Source organism: Malurus melanocephalus, unplaced genomic scaffold, assembly GCF_030028575.1.
Source record: "Malurus melanocephalus ecotype Western Australia unplaced genomic scaffold, MMel_1.1 scaffold_514, whole genome shotgun sequence".
NCBI classification, from domain to species: Eukaryota; Metazoa; Chordata; class Aves; order Passeriformes; family Maluridae; genus Malurus; species Malurus melanocephalus.
The window spans coordinates 24380-46198 of NW_026623746.1; the positions used below are offsets into that span (position 1 = coordinate 24380).

Sequence of the window (21819 nt, forward strand, 5' to 3'; positions counted from 1 at the left end):
GGATGGATGGATGGATGGATGGATGGATGGATGGATGGATGGATGGATGGATGGATGGATGGATGGATGGAGAAGTGCATTTGGGCAGAGAAGGACAGAAGGACAATCCTGATGCCGTGGCCGCAGTCCAGGCCACCAACACGCTGCAGGGAGAGTTGGGCCAAACCAGGGCAGTTCTCTGCAAAGGAAAGGTTGCTCTGAAACAAAGGGTGGCAGCTGCAGCCTAATGAGAGTTAACCTGGGGTTCAGCCCTCCATAAAACACACTCTCCACACGCTTAGCAACAGCATGAGGCACCAAGAGCAGTAAAAGAACCACAAGGTGGACAAAGCACAGCAGCCTCTCCAAGTGGTGATAAGGCTGAGGATGGACAAAGCCCTCAGCTTCCTCACATGTGCCTTAGAGGTGTTTTGAAAGACACAGCTCAGAGAACAGCTACTGATTCTCAGTACTTTGTATTAGAGTTTCACTGGACACAACTGACTGCTTTGAGCATGTATCATACCTCCTCCAGAGGTTTCAGGAAGGAAAGTTGCTTTAACCTTGCTTGGAAAAGCAGAGGATCAGAAAATCCTGTTCTGTCTACCACCTTCAAGCCCATTTTAAAACACACATTCAAATATAGGCCTATGAACAGTCCTGTTCCACATCTCCTGRAAGCATAACTCATTGGATCAAGCCCTGGAACAATCAGGCTTTTTGAGAYTTTTTTAGTATCTCCTCACAAAGCAGCCTTGCTGCAGCCATCCCTCAGCTGTAGCACTGAGCACAGCTTCCTAACACTCCATCTGTGCTGTGCTTGCTGGGACAGCAGACAGGCTCACTGCCACAGCAAAAACCTGTGGTGGAACAGGCAAAAATCTCTGCACAATCTAAGCAATGTCACGCTGGATTACAGAGAACAGAGAACAGGAGACAAGGCAGCTGTTGCTTTTATGTCAGTAATGCTACATGTCTGCAGTAATATCACCCCTGCTCTAAAAGCAAAGATTTATCATTTCAATTTAGAGCTGGCCTCTGTACATATTTCCAACCAGCAAGGAAATGATCAATTCAGAAAGCTGTCTCTGCAGGGCAGCTGTTTCACTTATCCCAGCTGCCTTCCTCTCCTGGGCCTCAGCTGCTCGTCCAGAAAATAATCTTGCTTTACTRGAACGTGCTTCACCTTTTTGGCCAGTTTGCCTGTCATGGTCTAAAGTGCATCAATCTCACGTGCTGGGGAGATGGGGAACAAAAACTGCAGCCAGACTGGGTTTTCCAGCCCACCATGGGATATCCTACAAGAGGAGATGCCCATCCCAACCCAAACCCACCCACTGTGCTCCCAGGAGCTTTGGAGATGTGGTCTGAACTTCACCTCGTGTCTCMTAACCAGACCAAACTCACCTTCATGGTGACAGTGATGGTGCTGTTGACATTTGCTTTGTGCAGCCAGCCCTGCTTTATCACACCRCCCTTCTGGGAGCACAGGGAAGAGGAATCCTGAAGGACAGCAAAAGATGAGAAAAAGAGGAGGCCAGGTRAACTGTCTCCAACAAGAAATGCCCCTTGGACAAAGGGATTTGTCTACCATGGAAAGCAACAGCATTTTAACTACAGCAATACAGTGACATGCAGAATGTATGATTAACAAAAAAAAATCAGGGCTACCTCTTTCCAATAAAGAGGCAAAACTGACCCAAATCAGTTTGGGTCAGTCACCTTTAAAAAAAGAAAGAATACATCTATGCTGATAGAGCTGCACAGCAGTGAGGCAATGTTAGCTGGTTCTTATGCAGTATTTCAAAAACCTGGGGAAGATGGAAAATTTTGAGATGATCTGTTTAGGAAGTTGCAAAATGCAAAACTCTGAACTTACTCTGTCATTTCCTTTTGTCATTCCCACATTTTACRTTTAGGCAAAAACCACCAAACCCCAATAACTGAAATGTAACTGGCTAATTTCACAGTTATCAAACAAAAAAAAAGCTTCAGGTGACTCAACCAGGCTGCTCTTGGCACCAGCCAGGGTTTCCATCCGCTCCTGTCCCTTGGTCCAGAAAGGGAGAATGGCTCTCCATTCATGCCTAACCATGACCTCCATGGGGAGGGAAATGAGAGCCCAGAGTGATGAGAAAAGCTCACCCTGGGGCTTCCAGTGACTCAGCAGCAGAGGAGCCCTGAGCTGCCTCCCCTGAGCCATGAAAGGGTTGGTTTATAGAGCTGCTGCATCCCAAGGGACAGGCTTTCACTCTTTTCATGTCAAACRTCCACAGTAAATTTTCTGATACTTTATTTCCCTGGGTTAAACAACCCATGATTTCTCCTTCATAAAGGTTCACCTTTTTTCATCAAGAGATTTCTTTTACTTGAATTTCCATTACACAATTCTAATGCAAATGCTCTGTCGGGAAACGGTAACAGAACCCTCCAGATATGGCTGTGCCAAAAGATATAAACGTCAAAACATCTGTGAAAACACTCGGAACACTCTTCCACAACAAACCTCAGTAACTCCTCTTGTTTGGGTATTTGGGACACTGGCCAGAAGAAGAAAGGTCTCCAAATTTTGATAGCACACTCTTGTCCTTTTGCTTTTTCGGAAGCACGCTGATAACAACGAACAGCAACAACTCCAGCCCAGGGCAGATATTTTTAAAGAGGCAACCCCTCGAGTTAATGATGTAATGCAAACCAACAACACAGCCAAAAAATGATTAAGGCCAAAYTTGACAAAACATTTCCATTTATAAAGAAGCCGATGCAGTCCAGAACTGAGGTGTGCTGGGACATACACAGAGATTGTGAAAAAGGAGCATGAAACAGCCCCTCCAAATCTTCAGCTCTGCAATGAAGTTCCCTTTTCCTCTCTAAGTTCCTCAGCAGCAACATCATGGTGCCAAGGGAATTTTAAACAGCTGGGCTAAACCTTTCCCTCTGTAAACAAAAACTTCCTAATGTCACGTGGTGGATTAATCTCCATGTGACTTGAAACACAAAACTCATCCCTTCTGTAGCAAATGCAATATGTGCAGGAAACATGGCATCTGCACCATCCAAAATAACCACCAGGTCTGACACATCCCAGAGGAGCTCCAGGCCTGCAAATCTTCCCTGCAACCAGCTGAGCACAAAGATTCCAACCTCCAGAGGAAGCAAAYGCCTCCCAGAATTGGCACAGTACAGACACAGTCGGCACGATGGGCAGAAGTGAGTGATGAAAAATTGCAGGTTATGGGGTAAAGCAAAAAACTTTTTAAGAGGAGGACCCCAGAACCACAGCRTAGTTGAAAAACAAGATAGCCCATTTTTAGCTTTGGACATGAAGAATTTTCCTTAGTAACCACTTGGMTTCTTTATTTTCCTTTTCCTATGATGCTGTTTCAGGGAAAAAAAGCCAAGAGAAATATGACTAATCTTCCAGATAACTTAGGAGACCCTTGGTCCAAGAGATTGCCTTCTCCTGCTTTGAAATAAATCCCTGCTTCCCTTTTGACTCCATCCTCACAGCACAAAGCATCTCACCAGAAAATTGYTCCTAGGAAMTGAATTCTGGCTTTGCTTTGTGAAATTCGCATTTTAACAGGAATATGTTAAAAAAACACCAAAAAACCAACCTTCTCCTTACCTCATCCTTTTCAAAGTCTTCATCAATTTCAAACACATGGCTAGGAATCTTGTCTGGCCTAAAGGATTTGCTGAAATCACAACACATTTTCATGTTTAATGACTGGAACACGAGGGTTGCCTGAGCCAGCAGCTGATGCTGGATCCAGAAGCAACAGCCAAACTGCAGGCTACAGAAAATAGAGCACAAAAAATAGATTGCAAGAGACCTACAGCTCCTTACAGCTGGGAGAGCTAAGTTCTGAGTGCATTTCATGGAAATTAAGCATAAGCAGTCTGTAATTAGCTTTCTCTTGTTAGCTGTCGGATTCTGCAGTTTTTGCTGACTTGCATTTACGCAACAAAGAGAGAGCACGGCAGTTTATCTTCCATCTTTACCAAAAAAAAAAGAACCAAGATCAGACTACAAGATTATTCCCAAATTTTAACATTGTTTGATCAACAGCGTTCCTCYGCTGCTGCCTTCACCTCCCCTCCAGACCCTCAGAACAGACTTCCTTCATCCAATTAAGAAGAAAAATCATTTAACAAGCTTGCAGAACAGGAGCAGCCTGGAGAGGGGTGCACAGGCACCAAGGAGAAGGSCAGGCTGCTCCTGCTGAGCCCTGTGACCACACATTAGCATTCCAAGGGAGCACGGTGCTTACCATGGCAACATCCGAAAGTCTCCCGAGTATTCCTCATATTTGTAGTTTACCACGTGCCAGTCGGAGCTGTAGGTTTTAATGCACTGAAAGGAAAACAASACAGCTCTTAGAAAGCTACAGCAAGGAAAACAAAGGCAGGCACCAGTCTGAAAGGTTACACASTGCAGGGTGAGGTAGGCAGCAGTGGGAAGGGCGCGGGCAAGGCTGCTTCGCTTGTTTTGTGTTGCAATGCAGAATTTCATGAGGAACCTTTTCAGCACAGAGACAAAAATCACACAGCATCTGGCCTGCCACACAGCCACAGATTTTGTATTTACATCGCTCCCGGGCTCTAAAAAAGGAGTAGTGATCTGGGAGGAGATGGTTTTCCATACAGCAGCAGCTCTCTGCCCTGGGAAACGCCGCGTGTTTAACTCGACACCGGACATGGCTTTGTGTCCACTCCTCTTGGAGGGAACAGTCCTGGAGAACAGCACTTCACAACAAACCCACAGCTCTCCAGGGCTCCAGGGAGGCTGTGGATCCTCAGCTCACCAGGCAGGTGCAAAGCCACACACCTTGGCTGTGTAAAAWCCCACAGCAAAGACACTCTGCACATGAGGTACCTGCGAGAGCTCTGGTGTGCAGCAGGGCTGGCAGCGCCTCCCGCAAAGGAAAAACCAAGAGATGCCAATCCTGCAGATCAGGAGCCACAGCTGRGCACCCTGCCCAGGGGACACACAGKGCTGAAGGCAGCTCTCACAGGGACCTGGCCCCTACCTCTTTGACAAAGAGACTCTGAGCTTTCTTGAGAGCATCTTCTGGCACCGTGGACTGGACAGTCCTTCTCTGCCGGCCGATGACCGAGATCTGCAGGAAAAAGGAAAACACGTTTTCAGCACAAAYTCCATCTTCAGGGCTTGACATTCACTTTTAATAAATGTGGTGGGCCGAAACCACCAGTGGGTCATTTTGGTTTCACGTGTCAGTAATGCAGCCAAAATGAGCATGTGGTTAATGGTGGAAATTTTCCAAGGTAAGCAGGACAGGAGACAACTGAGCCTCAAACATGGGAAAGAGCCAGAGCAAACTCACAGACACATCTTCGATGGGAAATATCAGCAGGTCCCGCAGGGGATCGCTGTAGATCTGAACTCTGCGTTGAAGGATCACGTTCTCATAGTCCAAAGGTTCCACCACTTTYGTTTTTTCCTGCAGGAAAAATAGAYGATGAAAAAGATCACATACATATTATATATGTATATAAAATAACCTCTAACTAACATCTTGTGCTTTATTTCACACTGTGTGACCACTGGACTGCCCATCATTCAGCACTGACACTGCTGTGCTGCAGGCAGCCACTGATGARTGTGTTTTGCAGAGAGGGCAATGAGGGGTTAAGTGATTTGTGTCTGGCAATAAGCTAYGGGAAGAAACAAAGCTCTGTGCTGCTCTGGCTCGGCACAGACTCTAATTTCCTAATGGAGCAAGAAATCCTCCTGGACAGGCCATAGCTTTAGCAGCTGCAGGATCCAGCATCTTCAAGCAGCTCATCCGTACAGAAACACRGGCTCCTGCTCTGCTCAGCCTGGGGCTGGCTTTGCTGGAGGAGCGGATGAGAGCTCTGCTCTCTCTGGAATGATGAGAGCAAGGCTGCTGCTACGACTGCCAGAGCAGGAATCAGCCCATGGGAGGAAGAACAGCATCCCTCTGGAAAGACAGGAAAGCCCTCTCCATAAATCGCACCTCAGACACAGCCAAAGGCTAGAGCCTCGATTTATTCTCACTCACATTTCTGGGAAGCCAGAGGAACTTCTCCAAAAATCTCTGGAGTCACGAGTAAAAACTATTAGAAGAGCTTCATTACGTTTGCTATTGCACTAATTTTGCCTGTGTTATAAACCCAGAAAACAGAACTTGGTAAAATGAGAAAAACACAACTTCTGGAGCAGACAAACGCCATCTCAGCTTCAGACCTCATGAGCAAGAGTCAGGCACTCAGCACTGCTTTGTGAAAATCAAACTTCACACCAAAAGCCAGCCAATGGCTCTGTACAGGAGTGGTCACAGTAACAAGGAGCCAAATTCTGACCCATCAGCTTTGCCTTGTTTTGAACCTTGCCCAAAATCCTGATGCCTGGCCCTGCCAGGGGCAGTGTCCATGAAACCCCTCCTGCAGCAGTGATTCCTGGTGCCTCTGGACATGAGATATTTGCAGGGTAACATTCTTGGGCTCTCCATCCTCAGGGCAGGAACAGCTGATGGTTCCCCATGGGCAGCAAACTTCACCCTTCTCAAATGGCTTTTTGGGGTGAGCTGCTCACACTGACTGGAGTTAAAGATGAGACCCACACGAGGTCTCTTACAGAGCACAGCACAACCTGCAGCCTAAAAACATGAGCCTAAAATGAGGACCAAAAGCTTAGCACTGTGTAACAGCACTGGATAAACAGCCACAGCACCAARAGTCCAAACAACTCAATATTTTCTGTGATGTGAGACAAGGGAAGAAGTCAACACTGCCCTTCCAAACCTGATCCTAACCAAAGGTCCTGTGCCTTTCCTGTGCCTGTGGCTCCTGAGGATCTGTGATGCATTAATGAAACACCTCACATAGTTTTGCATTCAAAATGTCTCTTTTCCATGCTGCAGGAGCCCAGCATGAATTAGCTCAGTTATGTGAAAAAATTCCCTTCTTAATCASTCTCTGAAAACTTTGCTTCACTGCTTGCACAGTCCTGAAAGGAACCTCACACTCCKCAGATTACCAGAGAGAAAGACAAAGGTCAGTCAGCAGGGAGCCCAGGCTGGGTGCCAGAGCATCCAGGGGGTGCTGCCTGCTCCCCTCAGCCATGGGGGTTTGGGAATGGGGAATTCTGCCAGTCCCACTGCCATCAGAGCAATTCTTGCCTCTGCATCCAAGACCTAAGCTGTATGGGGATTTAAAAGAAAAGAAAGAGCCCATCTGGAAAGTAGGAGCCTGAAAAACCCAACAGGTAGACAGAGAAAGGAATTCATTTACTCTCAGTCAGTCTCATGCTCGTCAAATGCTTAATTGAATTTGGTTAATCATGTGAAACACCGGTCTTATTTCAGGCACTTCTGAAAGTCTGCTCAGCTTTGCAAATGAATGTGAATTAACAGGACATCCATTCTGAGGTCTGGGGCCCCCAGGATTGTCCTTCCCCCAAGAGCAGGCACACAGCTCTGCCAGCCTCTCTGATTTACTGCAGAAATCCTGGCCAAACTCAGCAGCAYGGGTGGGTTAAAGCAGTGCCACGACCCCCAGAGCTCAAACCAGCCCCGCTCTCACCTCACCCTGCAGCAGCTCCAACAGTAAATTTGWGTCCCTCCATGAGCCTTCCACTCTCTTTGGGTACACTGAACTCAGCCATTCCACAGTATTTTTAGTCCCTTTTTAACTTTGCAGCATGGTCCTGAAACTAGGACTGTGTTTCTAAAGCTGTCCTTTTTAAAGTTGGGGCTTTGATGACATTTCTTTTCTCAATCCGACACCTCTGATGACCAGCAAGACAAAGTCCTGCAGTCACCCTCATGGGATTCAATGACAACTAGAGGGTAAGAGCTGAAGAGGATCCCAGATCCTCACCTGAGATGTTTCAAAACTTACAGAGCACTGCCTACCACAAATATGAAAAAAAAAAAAAAATCCTTAAAACTTGCTACAGCCCTTCCATTCTCATGGATGAAATGATATTGGAAACAGTGTGTGGTGCAGGCTGGGATTTGTGTCCAACAAACCCTGCAGCACCCATTGGATGTCCCAGGGATGGAGGGACGTGCTCTGCCACCCAGGTGGGCTCTGCAGCACCCAGACAGGAGTTTGGAGCTGTGACAAACACAGTCCCTGGAGCTCCCCTTGCCCCAGGGGTGCGAATTCCCTGTCTCGGCACCCAGAGCCCCTCCATTCCCTGCAGCTCAGTGTCACTCTGACCACGCTCACCCCAGCACATCCCCCAGGCTGCCACAGGCACAGCAGGAACCACGGACACATCTCCACAGCAAAGCCAGGAGATGCAGGGCATGCTGTTTGTCAGCAGAGCAGCTGCTCAGGGCAGGATGTGGCTGCTGCCTGCTCTCGAGGAACAAACCCCTCCATCCATCCTGCACGGAGCTGCCCATGGGGCCGGGCACCCTGCAAACACACCTGGGCACTGAGGAGGGAGCCATCCCAAATACCTGCTGCCCTTCAGCCCAGCCAGGCTGGAGATAAAGCTCTAAATGCTSAAAATGGGATTTCAAAGTCTTAATTTTGCAGAAGGTTGAAGTGCACACCCTGCACCACCCAGGCTCAGCTCACAGTGCCCAGCACTGTCACAACAGCAGATGGCACCCACCAAAGTCATTACGAAAGCAGAGGAAAAACTATTACACTAAAGTAATTAGAGTCTTAGAAACCACAAATTCCTCCACAGGGGAAGCCAATAGCCAAGCACGAAGAAATGCTGCCAGTCCAGCAACAAAATCAATGCATTCTGCAGGAAAAAAACAGGCAGCACTGCCAAAGGCATCCTGCTCTGTGGCACAGAGAGCTGCTCTCCACCCAGGGCAGGCAGACCCTGCTCTGTGATGCTCCTGGGCTACTCTGGGCTACTCTGGGCTACTCTGGGCTACTCTGGGTTCCTGGTGGCTCAGCAGGGCAGGCTGGGGTGAGCTGCCCTCTCTGTGGCTCCTGTGGATGCCCCAGCAGTGACTCCCAGCCCAAAACACTGCTGTGCTGTACTGGGATAAAAACCACACGAAATACCTCAGAGAAAAATAAACATGATTTTAAACAAAGATAACGTGAGAGCAGCRCACCCTCCCAGAGGAGCCCACTCACCCCTCCTAAAAAACCCCAGGTCTGAGCCCCACAGAGCAGCCTGTCCCCAAAAACACCCAGCCAGTGTTGTCTGTGCCCTCTGCTCCCCCAGCACGGGCCAGGCACAGGCAGGGCTGTGCTGGAGCCCCTGGCCACGCTGGGTCACGAGGCTGTGCAGGGACAGCAGCACAGGCAAACAACAGCCTGTCTGTGGCACCAYTGACTCCCCAGCACAGGCCAGCTGGCTGGCATTTCCACAGGAAATTCAGAGAAATGAATTTTTCAACAGAAACATGCCCACCACACCAACGCAGGGCTCTGCCTTTGGCCAACACGAGCACAGAGTTTGGCTCCAGGGAAACCCCCAGCAAGATCCTTGTCCCCAGTGCCCTGCTGGTCCCACTGCCAGCCCGAGCACAAASCCCCTGCAAGACACAAACCAGCAAAGGAAAGGCTGAGCAAGAGAATTTCTCCTTAACAAAGAGGGGGATACTTAAGGCAGATTAAACTGCCACCTTTCTGCATCCGTTTTGTAAATATAAAATTCCTTTAATTTGCTTTATAAACAAAGGCTCACAAAAGCTGGAGATATTCATGTCRAAAACTATGGGAAAGAACATTCCTATTTAAAACTTTCAGTGCCTGAAAAACAGTAGCCACCTGTCTTCCAGTGTTCTGCATTTGAATGCCGTACAAATGCACCGCTTTTTTTGTTACATGACTAATGTTTTTCTGAGACCCTTTCCTCCCAGAATTAGAACAGGTATAACCCAAGAGATGAGTGAATATACAGAATGAAAAACGTGACATTTGGGGATTTTTTTTTAAGCAGCAGCCAAAGGAAAACAATGAGAAATCCTTTCTATTTGCAGTCCTGAGAGATCAGCCCTCTAAAACAATATCCAGGGAAGAAAATGGCAAACCATGGTTTGSCTCCAGTGTAACCAATTTTCCGTCCCTCTGCAGTGACACGAGCCCTCGGCAGCTGCCGGTGCACAGCGGAAACCAAGCCCAGCACAACTTTCACTTCTCGTGGTCCCAACGGCCACCAAAGACACTAAAACACACACAGACACACAAAAACACACAAAAACACACACAAACACACACAGACACACTCAAACACACACAGACACACACTAAAACACAGAAACACAGACACACAAACACACTCAAACACACACCCCCGCCCTGCAACGCTTCCTCCAGGTTTTCCACTGAAAAACCTGCACATTCAGCAGCCCCCAGCATGAGATTTTTTCTCACATCCTCAGGAATGAAGCTCTACCCAGATTGTGCCCCCAGCCACTTGAAATCAGCACAAATGAACTTCAAAAGTGATGGTTCTTCAGAGCAGCTGAAGAGGGGAGAAGAAGAGCACAGATCACGTGTACATGTAGAACTGTGTTATCTCAGAGTGTGCAAATGTTTCCCAAAGTTTAGCAACCATTCTACACCCTTCTGTTTGCTGCCTCATCTTTTGCAACCCTGTGGTGCACTTACGTGGAAAGGCAAGCAAAGCCCGAATTTTAAAACAAATCCAAAAGGGCCAAGTAGGTGAAATACACAGAAAAGGGGAGGAAAAGTCAATTTGGAGAACTGAAAGCTAAAGAGAGGAAAAATGGAAGTGAACAGTTATCCTCTGGACACGTCAGTCACAGCTACAGTCACATCACTTCTGAGACTGGCAACAGCCCAGGACATAGGGACCACTCCCCACTGCAATGCACAATCTGGAAATGTGGGGATGCCTCAAAAACAGCAGAGACAACTCCCCATTTTTTAATTTTGTTCATGAAACCTGACTGTACATGGGAGAATTTAAATGATGCCTGGGAACTGAGCAAACTCACTCAGCAAACTATATGGGCACATGGAATTGAGCAATTTCTATCCATAGAAAAGCTTTTCCACAGCCAGGGATTCAAAGATCAGGTCAGGGCAAAATCAAATTTTGTGGTCTTTAAGAGCCTTTTTTTTTTTTTTAGAATCACATTTGTGACTCCTCACTTTYTCCACCCCCAGTTCCTGCACTGCCATCTGATCCCATTTACACACTCTCACTCAAGCTTGTGGGAACGCTACAGAGCTTCATTTACAAAAGCTGAGATGCAGACAGAATTCATCATTCCAGACTGCTGGGCACAAGAACAATGAAAAACCATCAGCTCTGGGCTTGGAACCGCCACAAACCTGTGCAAAGCCAAAATAAAGTCTGTGTCCCAATGACTTTGCTTTCAAAAGTCCAGGAGAGAGGGAAGAGGTGGGAACAGAGRTGAGGGGAGGAAGGGCAGGCAGGGAGACAGCGTGAGTCAGCACATGTGGCAGCAGTCACAACACGACGCAGCCTTGCTGCTGCCAAGAGCTTTGTGGGCTTCTCAGCAAAGCCACATTTTGGGAAGAAATCAGCAGGGAGGCGATGAGGCAGCTCCCAGCAGGTGATGGGGAGCTCATGGCCACRAGGCTGCTGCAAACCCAGCACTCAGCTGGATGCAAAAACCCTCCTTGCAAAAGGAGGGCAAAAACCTCAAGGATGAAAAACAGTTGATAAAGCTGGGAATGAGCAGGCCAAAACTATTTTTACATTGGCCAGAGAGAAGGAAGTCTAAAAAGACAAGAGAAATGCCTAGCCAGGAATCCTGGCTGTGCTGAAGACACCAAAACACTGAGACACCACAGCAACACCTGGGACAGGGGAGGGGGTGGACTGTAAGGTGGGCAGGCAAACACAGAGAGCATCTTGTGAAATGGCAAGAGAGGAAACCCTCACCAGAACAAGGAGCAGGGGAAGCACGGAGAGGGAAGGGTCTCAGGAGCTGGCCCAAGGTGGTGAAGGGGTGGGTGGAAAGAGGAATGGGGATTTTACTCRTCTGGGGATGGATCTGTGCAGGGGCCACATCACAGGAGACAGGGACTGAGCAAAGGCTGGGCTGGAGAGGCAGGAGATGGGGTCAGGGAGGCCAAGAGGGGATGGCAGAGAAGGTGTGCACTGCAGACAGGAGAGGAGCCCCGTGGGCAATCAGGAAAGGAAGAAGGAWTTGGTGAGGGCCTGACAAGGAGGGATCAGGAGCCAGCACAGCTCAGAGCAAGGCTCTGCACAGCCTTCATGGGCAGCAGCCCCCTAAACAGCCACACATCAATGGTCAGGGTCTCGCTGGACAGGGCTCTGGTGACAGTCACACGGTGCCATCTCTGTGCCAGTGTGTGCCGAGCCCCAGCTCCAAATGCAGGGCTGGCACCACAAGGCTGCTGCACCCACCCTGCCCCTTCTCTGCCTTGCAGGGAGGTGGCTGCACCTTACAGAAGCTCTCAGAGAAACACAAAATGACGTGGTGGGGAAGGGAGGATGAGTGCACAGCCCTGGCACCCACAAGAGAACGCTGGCAGTGGAAATGACTCACTCGTTCCATCCGAAAGCGCGGAGCCAACGGCAGCCCCTCTCCTGTGCCTCCTCCACCCCAACCCTGCTCTGTGCAAAAGCATTGCACAGACCCACAGCTCTCCCCTCCTGCGCTGCAGGCCCTGGCTGATACCAGAAATGGATGTTTTGTAAGGTGGACATCTCCTTTCTCAATGTAACACCCTCTGTCCCCAAGAGCAGCACTGGTGTGACACCAGCTTGGAGAGGGCTTGAAGGAACAGTCAGAAAACTGATGTCACTGTAGACATGCAAACCTTTAACTCTCATTATTAGGCTTGTCAAATAAAATGAATTCAGGCCTTCAAGTATCTTCAAATTGGTTTAGAAATTACAGGAAGCGAGGATAATCAGTATGACTCTTCATTTCCCTTCCACTTACTCAAAAGTGGACTCCACAGGCTTTAGCTGATCCCACTCTGAAGCAGAGTTCTGCAGCCATGAGGGTCAGGAACGCTGTTTTTTTTTCCTGAAAGCTTGAGATTCTTGCATAATCACTTAGGCAAAGGAAACAGCCCTCAGCAAACAGCTGCACTGGCAATGAGGCAGTGAGAGTTCACAGCCCAAGTGTGAGTGGCCCAGCTGAGAGAGCAGGGCTGCCACTCCAGCCCATCTTCACACAGCAGAAAAAGTGGCAGCTGGGGGCATGAGCCACCTCTGTCACCAGCACACACCCAAGGTGATCCAGCACTGCTCCTGTACAGGGCAATGCATTAGGATGAGCACCTGAGAGTGCTGTCAGCACCCTCGTCCCAGTGCCTGACCCTGCTCAGGATCACAGACTGCTCCTGTGTGACAGACACCAGTGACAACACGCTGCCAGGGTGCCTCTGTCCCCAGCTCAGCCCTGATGTCCCCTGAGTCCCTGCCTGGCTCAAATCCAGCCCTTCCCCTCGAGGAGCAGAGAAGGGATCAGGGTAACTCCACATCAGCCCAACTGCACCTGCACCCAGCTGAGCATCTGCAGCCAGAGCACGAGAGATGTGAAAACACGTCACAGCTTTGATTTTCTCCTCCGAAAATAATAGAGCTAATAGAAATTGGCAAAAGGGTCCTGGTTTCTATGGGACAGCTGAATTTCTGCCAGATAGGACTTCTCAAAACATTCTGTAAGCTCAGGCAYGCTAAAAAAGGAAAATAGTAATTACAACGACAATAATACATGTTATTTATTTAGGTTCTTAACTCGAACATCCCGAAGTGCTTTTCGGATGTCACTCGTATTTCATCATTTATTTATGTAGTATCAGTTTTATATTTAGCATCCAGATCCAGARTAGCCAGCTCCAGAACATCTTAAAGCAATTAATGGCACATAAAGCAGAACCCCTCCCTTTCCTGTCTGTCCTAAACTCTTGTTTTTCGCTTAGGAAACCGCTCGCCAAAGGCACTGCCCCGGGTGAGYAGGAGAGAGCTCCCAGCCCCACTGGGGCATGGACAGAGCCAGGACAAGAGGAACAGACCCGTCCAAGCCCACAGAGCAGCACTGGGGAGGAGCAGGAAGCCACAGGATGGTTTTGGGCTGCCCCAGCAGCGCAGCCACAGCGCTTTCGGCAGCTCAGGAAGTTGTTGTTTGTCTCACCCTCATCTGYGCTCCATTTTTGGGCTGAAGGCTTTGGGTACAGGTGCAAAGAGCTGCAGGGGCTGTCAGGTTAAACTCTGCACTCCCCAAAGGAAGGAAAGGCTGTGGATGGGCTCTGCAAGGGACAAAGCCTTCAAGGCTTCAACCCAGACAAAATGGGCTGTGATGGGAGCACCCCAAATCTTCCCCAGATAAAGATATCTGTTCAAGTTCCAGCACCATGCAACAGGACAAGGGAGAGTTTAGGGCTCCCCAGGCACAGAAGGAAAGGCAGAACTGTGAGGAAAACCTGTCTGCGTCCAGTGCAGCTTTTCTGGAGCCCCAAAGTGCCACGGAAAGTTTTTCTGCTGGAAGCAGGGCTGGCCTCCCTGGACACCAGTTTTGTGGGCACTCAGCCCACCCCAGCCTAATCCATCACCTCCTTCCAAAAAAAGGAGACTCCCTTTTCCCCCTGACCACGACTTTTCCACCTGCCCCTGTCACAAATGCAGCTCCTGCCARGCCTCTCACGTCCCTGTGTCCCTCCATCCCTTTCTGGCTGTCACAGTGTCTCCCTTGAGTCCCTGCCCCAGCTAACCCCGTGTCCCCAGGGCTGAACTCCAGAGCCGTGTGCTGGCAGGCTGACAGAGCCCTGGCAGACACAGCAGCTGCCATTCTGAGCTGTGGCTCCCTCCAGACCCCCGGGATACGTGTCCTGCTCCCCACACAGACACTGCAGCCCAGCCCACACCCCAGACCCCTGACTGCTGCCAAAATCCTGCTCCACGTGCGGCTCTTGGGGCTCCCAGAGTGATGTACAGCACTGTGAMACCACCAGCTCCTCACACTGCACAGGGGATGTGTTTTCCTGGCTGCTCCCATGCTCAGGRACCACAGAGGCCAGGCTGCAGTGGGGATGTCACCCAGAAGGGAATCAGGGGCAGGATGAGGGAGTGGGGACCAAAACAGGCAGAATCTCCTTCCAGACGCAACCGCTCCCCGGGAACAGCCCTGTGACAGGAGATATTAATAGGGGAGAGAAGAAACTGCTTTTCAGCGAGAGAGAGGGGTGAGAAAGGGGTCAGGAACAAGCAGCCCTGACCCCATTAGAGAAGCAGCAGGAGGCAKGGAAAAAACTGTAAAGATAAGTCAGGGCTGTGTTGAAGGAAAGAGGAGCCAGCAAGGGAGAGCTTTGATTTGTACTTTTTACGAGAATGAAAGAGATGGAAAGAGTTGGTGGCAAGGAAACGTATTCCAGCATTTTTGAGATGACAGCAATGGCCACAAAGGTATAAGAAACCASTCTTTTCTTCCTTGGACAAAGCAGGAGTGAGGAGGCCAATTAAGCAGGGATGCTGAAGCACACGTGTGCCCCATGTCTGGCTGCTGTTCAGCTGCTCTGTGTGACCGTGACTTGCATTTTCAGGCCACAGAAATGTCAAAAGCTTTGTGCAATTTTGCACCATTASAGATAATAAATCAGCATGCAGAGGGCCAAGTGAAATGATGGAAGAGCCTCCCAGCTACATGAAAAATGATGCCACACCACASACTACAGCAGGTGGTCCTGGTTCAAGTGAGGGAGATACCTGCAAATACCTCCAGGTAGCAGAAGAGACTAAAACAAAGCCCAGGAGCACACCCTGAGTGGGTTCTGAGTGCACCAGCTCCCAGCTGCAGGGCTGGCACTGGCTGCAGGCACCACCACCACCATCTGCTCCAGGCACTCCACTGCACTGGTGGTGCAGGCTGGAGCAGATGCTGTCCATGCAGGGACACCTGCATTGTCATGGCACTGTCCTTGGCACAGAACAAACCACTCCCAGCCTGCCCAGCAAGTGCTAAAACCCCAGCTGGCAAAATATGGTAAGAGATAAACACATGTAAGGGCTGGATGCTTTGTTCTCTTCCTAGAGACAGGAATAACAGSCAGGAGGACACATATATTTAAATAAGATTTAGTGCCCATCAAAAGCTTTTGATTGCCTCCAAAAACCTTGATAAGTGGACATTTCAGCTGCAGCTCATCCTGTGACAGTCATATCTCAGCACACAGGCACTCACAGAAGGGCGAGGGACGGCTCCATCTCTTCAGGACTGGCTATCAGCAGGAGATGTGCCAAAGCTTTGGTCCCAAAGAGCTGCAGAGTGCACTGGGAGCTTCCTCCTCTCCATCCAGCCGTGCCCTTCATCCACTCCAGCACTGCTGTGTGCTCAGGCAGGAGCACACCCGGGCATTTCCCTGGCACACACTGCCCAGCGCTGTGTCACCAGGCTGGACCCAGCCCCTTGCAGCAAAACCTTTTCATTTTAGGAATGTGTTAAAGAGTTTTCTTGAATAAGGCCCTATGAACAACATTCTGCCCACAAACACTTCCACAGGAGTGACCAGGGCTGGCTGAGGTGGCCGACTCTGGGGGCAGCCAGCCACAGCAGGCAAATCCTGCCCTGGTTAAACCAACAGCAAAACTCCCGCCCACTTAGGCAGGGGCAGAATTTCCTCCCATGCCTCATATATGTCTGTTTTTCTATGTAAATTGTGCAAACACAGCATGTTGACTACCCCCAGGGGGAACACGCACATACTCTGTCTCTCTTGAGTGCCAAGATCACTACAAACGCTGCATATAAACAGGCTTCATATTGATCAAAGCGAATTTAGCTTATTAAAAGAGGATTCTATGCAGAAAGCTGATTTGCTCTGCATGAGCATAAATTGAGACACTAATAATGTAGTTTAAGCTGGAAAAAAAAAAAGCACAGATAGAACAAAATGCCTTTTTGCCTCCAGTCAAAACCTCTTCAGTCTCCCCATTAAGGAGCTTTATATCTCCTTTTTGAGTCTGACTGAAACTGAGCCTTCGTAGGAGCCCAGCCCAGCCAGGATCAAACAAAACCCATCTCCTGCTGGCACACTGCCCAYCCTCTCACAGGGAGCTTCCAGGGASCACATCCCACAGCACCACGGAACACAGGGAGCAGAATGCTCTGAATGCTTCTGGATGGCAAGGATCCATGCAGTCGTTTGTAAGCAGGGGTTCTCCACACTGCCATTGCTGGCAGATGTGTGGCCAAGAGCTGTGAGYGCCTGGGTGCCACCAAGCTGTGCCCTGGGTGTACCCAGAGATGCTCCCCTGGACTGGCTGACACAGTGTGGGCAAATCCTTTGCAGCTGCTGCYTCTCAGATAAGATACTCTGGCTCTGCACCCTTTCTAAAGTCTCTAAGGCAAAGCAGTAAGTGCATCTTCAGTTGATCCGTATAGAAATGATCTAAAGAAAATCAGAGCAATTGTGCGAGACTCAAAACTGCCACCAGATGACTGGGTCTGGCAGCACTGTGGGAAAATGCATCATCTGTGTTTTGTCAAGTGCTTGCTGCTCTGATCCTGTGCCTCCCACACGTTTAATTTCTCTGTCACGACAYGGAGAATGACACCTGGAAAAGCTGCACAAGGGTGGAGACACGGCCCCCTCTCCCTGGAGGGGCACAAAGGGACAGCACAGGGCCTCTCCCAGCTTTGGCCTCACCCACACAAAGCAGGGGTCCCATGCAGCTGATCGGGATCCCGAGGCTGAGGAAAAGCCTTTGCTGCTGCTGGGGCAGTGCCACAAGACCCAGGATCCCATCACACAGGAGTGCTCTTCAACTGCTCAACCCCACAGAGCCCCACTGCACTCCATGGGGTGAAGGAGGGGTGCACAGGCACCTCCCCAGAGCCAGGACTCACACCCGAGCACAGATGGGATCCTGCTGGGATGCCTTGCAGATGGGATCCTGCTGGGATGCCTTGCAGATGGGATCCTGCTGGGATGCCTTGCAGATGGGGTCCTGCTGGGATGCCTTGCAGATGGGATCCTCTGGCCAGGTCTGAGCTGAGCACTGCCCAGGTCCCACAGCAGCTGTCCCCCAGGGCAGGGCTCTCCTGCCTCACTGCTCCTCTTCCCCACCGTTACTCAGCAACATCAGAGGATGTAGAGGAGGGAGATTGAAGGTCTGAGCCAAAATCACCCGTGTTCATCCACTGCCAAAGGTCTCTGGCTGCTCTCTGGGAGCTCTAGCCCAGATGCCTCTCCCAGGTATCATCAGCATTTTGGCTCTGAAACTGCACTCCTAACACTGAACATTACTRTTAGTGCCCCAAGGTTTGAGATGCYRRTAATCTCTTGGTTAAGAATGGCTTAAGTTATCACTCTTGGGCTYTGACTGCTCCTTTCTTCAACCTAATCTTAACATTTCACTTTATCTTTCAAGTGTGTCATTTATCCCACCTGCCAACTAACACTTTGCTTTCGTTAAATTTGTCTGTTTAAATAAAACAGTGACATTATTTCTCAATTAGTCTGCCAGAACTTCATCCCCAGTTGTAATCAGTAGCACACATCAGGGACCATTCAGAGCTGAGAAGATACAATCTGCCCTGCAGCCTCACCAAGACAAGCACGCAGAGAGGAGCCGGGTTCCCAYAGAGCACAGCTGCCCCCGGCACCCYGGCACTSCCAGCGCTGCTCTGCAGGGCTGTGCCTGCTTTCCAGGGATTCCTGCTCCGCTCTTCCTCCCCTACACAGCCTGGCTGTGAGCAAGGTGCGAGGCCAGAGCGACAGCCGGGATGCTGGGAACAGCAGTGAGAACAAGTGAACTGCACCTCATCCTTCCCCGTGCTTCCCAAAGCACCCCTGAGCTCCCCAGCACAGCCCAGCTCTGCTCAGACCCAACAGGAACAGCACTGACTGCATCCTAGCAGCTGGTCCAAAGGGCAGTGGGTGGACACAGGTACTCCAGGACACCTTGGAAAGGGACAACCTCCCCTCGCTGCCGAACACCACCATGTCCAACGCTTCCCTTTCACAACCACGAGGAGCAAAGCCGTGCCAAAGTCAACAATGTAAATATTGTCCTTGCACTAGACAAGCATAAATAGAAAACCAGGGACAGAAATGATGGCATGGGCTTCACTGCAGGACAGAAGGTTTGGAACCACACTGTACCAGACATGGCACTCCCTCGGGCTGGACGCGGCTCCTGACTGGAGACACATCTCCTTGAACGCACAAATTGAGGCTCTGGTCGAGCTGACCACTTCCATGACGTTAAAAGCTTTCATCACTGAGATGTTTCCATTTATGAGCATTTCATTCACTGACTGCAAACAGCTTCTTATTCCAGACAGGTCCTTGTCTCRAGGAGTGCCCTGAATGCCCAAAGGCTGAGCTCCACCAACACGCTGAAAGAGCCTCACAGTGCCACTGGTACCTCCAACATTCAACTCTGCTCATCTCCCCTTCATCTACTCCACGCTCACCACCAGGGATAGCTGTGCTTTCAGCCCCAAGGCAAGCAGACAGCCACGGCACCTGCCAGGATGACCGAGGGAATATTGAACTATTCCCATGTTTTTATTGACTCAACATCACCTGCTGAGTGCAGGCTGCAGGAAGGGGATGGGATCCTGCCACGCAAAGCTGCAGTGCAACTTCAGTCTGCTTCAGAAAGTCCCAGCTCCTGATCCCCTGGGACACAGTGCACCACCTGCCAGCCTGCTCCATCAGTTACCAAACACAGCTCCCATTCCTCACACACCCACCAACCACCCCCTGCTCCCCAGGGGCACCGGTGAGCTCGGCACTGCCCCAGGGTGAGGCACAGCTGGGATCACAGCCTGCTGCCACAGTCCTGATGCTGGACCCTTCCACCTTCCCCACACTGCCGATGGCAAGGACAGGGTGGATGGGATGGGGATGTGCTCACACCATGCTCTGCCGCTGCCCATCAGCACCAAGCTGAGCCTCACCATGGGAACAGGATCAGAAACTGTAACTTCTCAGTCTCACCCTCGCTCCATCATTCCCCAGCATCATTGCCCAGGATCCCCTCTGTACCCTCCCTACAAGGAGGCATTCTGCCTCACAAGGACAATGAAGTAGCAGAGAGGAACCACTTTTTGTTGGAACAAACCTCATCCTCAGTCACTGAGGGAGGCCAAAATGCCATCTGAGATGGTCCTATCAGCTCGTGCCACCTCCTTTCCCACTCCTTGATCACTGCAGAGGCTCATGGCTCTTCCTAGCGATGCAGAAGCGCTGGGATTTATCCGTTGCTGCTGAACTGTCGAAAGCAGGAAGCTCTGCCAAGAGCCAGGGATCACAAACACCTGCCCTCACCCTCCTCCGGTGCTTGGCTGCAAACACACGAGGCAGCACAGCAGCTCTGGGGATCTGCCTGCCAGAAGGAGAGAGAAGTTGGCAGGGACAGTGTGGGCAATGAAACCCTAGAGAGGATCAGAAAAAGAGCAGCTGCATGATGGATGCTGGACTCTGACGGCTCCTTTGGGTTCCTGTCAAGGTTTTATTTATCTTCATCYGCAGTCCCACCCTTCCTTTCCCTTCCCTTTCTGAGAAGAGCAACCTGACATGGGCACCAAATAACCACTTGCCTGTAAAGCAAAGCTCTTCTGCTCTTATATACMCAATTTCATTTTTAATGAGAAGTTCCATCAGCTTGTACAAAGCCTTTGTCCCTGTGTATTGTTGATGAAAGAGAGAAAGCAAATCACATGGAAGTTCATAAGGATCCCCAAACAACTGCACACAGGAAGCAAAAACTAGCACTAGATTATCACCATGGCTTTGTTTTCAGGCTTAGAAATCGGTAAATTTACAAGAAAACTCTGTTTAAAAAAAAATGTTCAAACCCCTCAATTTAGTTAATAGCACATGCCATTTAATTTAATACTAGAGAGCTAATAGGAATTATTTTCTGAACTTGTACTGCACTTTCTGCATATCCCATTGACTAACCTTCCTTCCATCAAAGTCAAGGTCAAAGTTGATTACACGCTCGAGTAATTCAATGAGCACCAGTGAAACACATCCAACAAAGCCCCGGGAAGCTGTGAGCTGACCCCGGCATCCTCCCGAGGCGCAGCACTACCGCTCGCACAGCTGTGAGCACAACAAAGACAACCTGCTGCAGCATCCCTCACGCCGGGATGAAACGCATCTGATAACGCGGTGACTTTCAGCCCAGCATCCGAGCGCGATTCCCGGGATATCTCGGGCTCACGCCAAAGSCTCTGCCGCTGTCTCACCTTGCCGGGCCGTGCCCTTCAGCCCTGCCCTGCCCATGTKCGGCTTTCACACTGTCTGCACCCCGAGCAGGGCGAGCCCCGTTCCTGTTTTCTCAGTGCCCTGCACTCAGGTTCCCGTTCATTGCCGCTCCCAGCGCCCCGGCACCAACTCAGCCAGGATGGAGCTGCGCTTCCCTGCGATCCTCTCGGCTCCGAGCGGCTCCGAGGGGCGCGGTGGCGGCAGGTGGAGTGGCACGGCAGCACACACACACACAGAGGATCCCAAAGAGGGGATCCCCATCCCAGCCTTGCCCAGCCGCGCTCTCCCCATCTCTTGCCCAGCGCTTCCCAAATCCTGCCCCGCCGCGCCCTGCGCATCCCCCGCTCTGCCCAGCCCCGACCCAGCTCTGCCCTTTCTCGGGCCCCTCGCCAGTCTCTTCCTCTTCCTCTCCCCGCTCTGGGCGCATTCCCTGCCCAGCTCTGCCCCTCGCCAGCGCTGCCGGGCTCCTCCCGCTGCCGCCCATCGCCGAGCGGGACCGGGGCGCGGCTCCTCCGGGCGCTCACCAGGACGAAGGAGCTGCGCACCGCCTCCGAGACGCTCTGCCGCAGCTCGGCCGCCGTGCCCGGCTTGCTGAGCCGCTTGGTGAACTTCCTCACTTCCGACATGGCGACATGGTCCGCGCCGAGCCGAGCCGAGCCGAGCCTGCGTGTCTCGGCT

The 21819-nt window shown here is 50.6% G+C and overlaps 1 protein-coding gene across 3 annotated transcripts in view; it reads right to left on the reverse strand.

The window, feature by feature from the left end:
* LOC130582672 (dedicator of cytokinesis protein 11-like) overlaps nucleotides 1–21801 on the reverse strand; it is a 45623-nt gene extending 23822 nt beyond the window's left edge. For all 3 annotated transcript variants that reach the window (XM_057381535.1, XM_057381534.1, XM_057381536.1), the window contains exons 1-6: nucleotides 21666–21801; nucleotides 5328–5444; nucleotides 5013–5102; nucleotides 4254–4336; nucleotides 3608–3677; nucleotides 1387–1482 (exon numbers count right to left, since the gene is read on the reverse strand). In XM_057381535.1, the coding sequence (XP_057237518.1) occupies nucleotides 1387–1482; nucleotides 3608–3677; nucleotides 4254–4336; nucleotides 5013–5102; nucleotides 5328–5444; nucleotides 21666–21767 (558 nt within the window). In that variant the 5' untranslated portion in view covers nucleotides 21768–21801. The remainder of the gene's footprint in view (nucleotides 1–1386; nucleotides 1483–3607; nucleotides 3678–4253; nucleotides 4337–5012; nucleotides 5103–5327; nucleotides 5445–21665) is intronic.
* Between the last annotated feature and the right edge of the window lie 18 nt (nucleotides 21802–21819).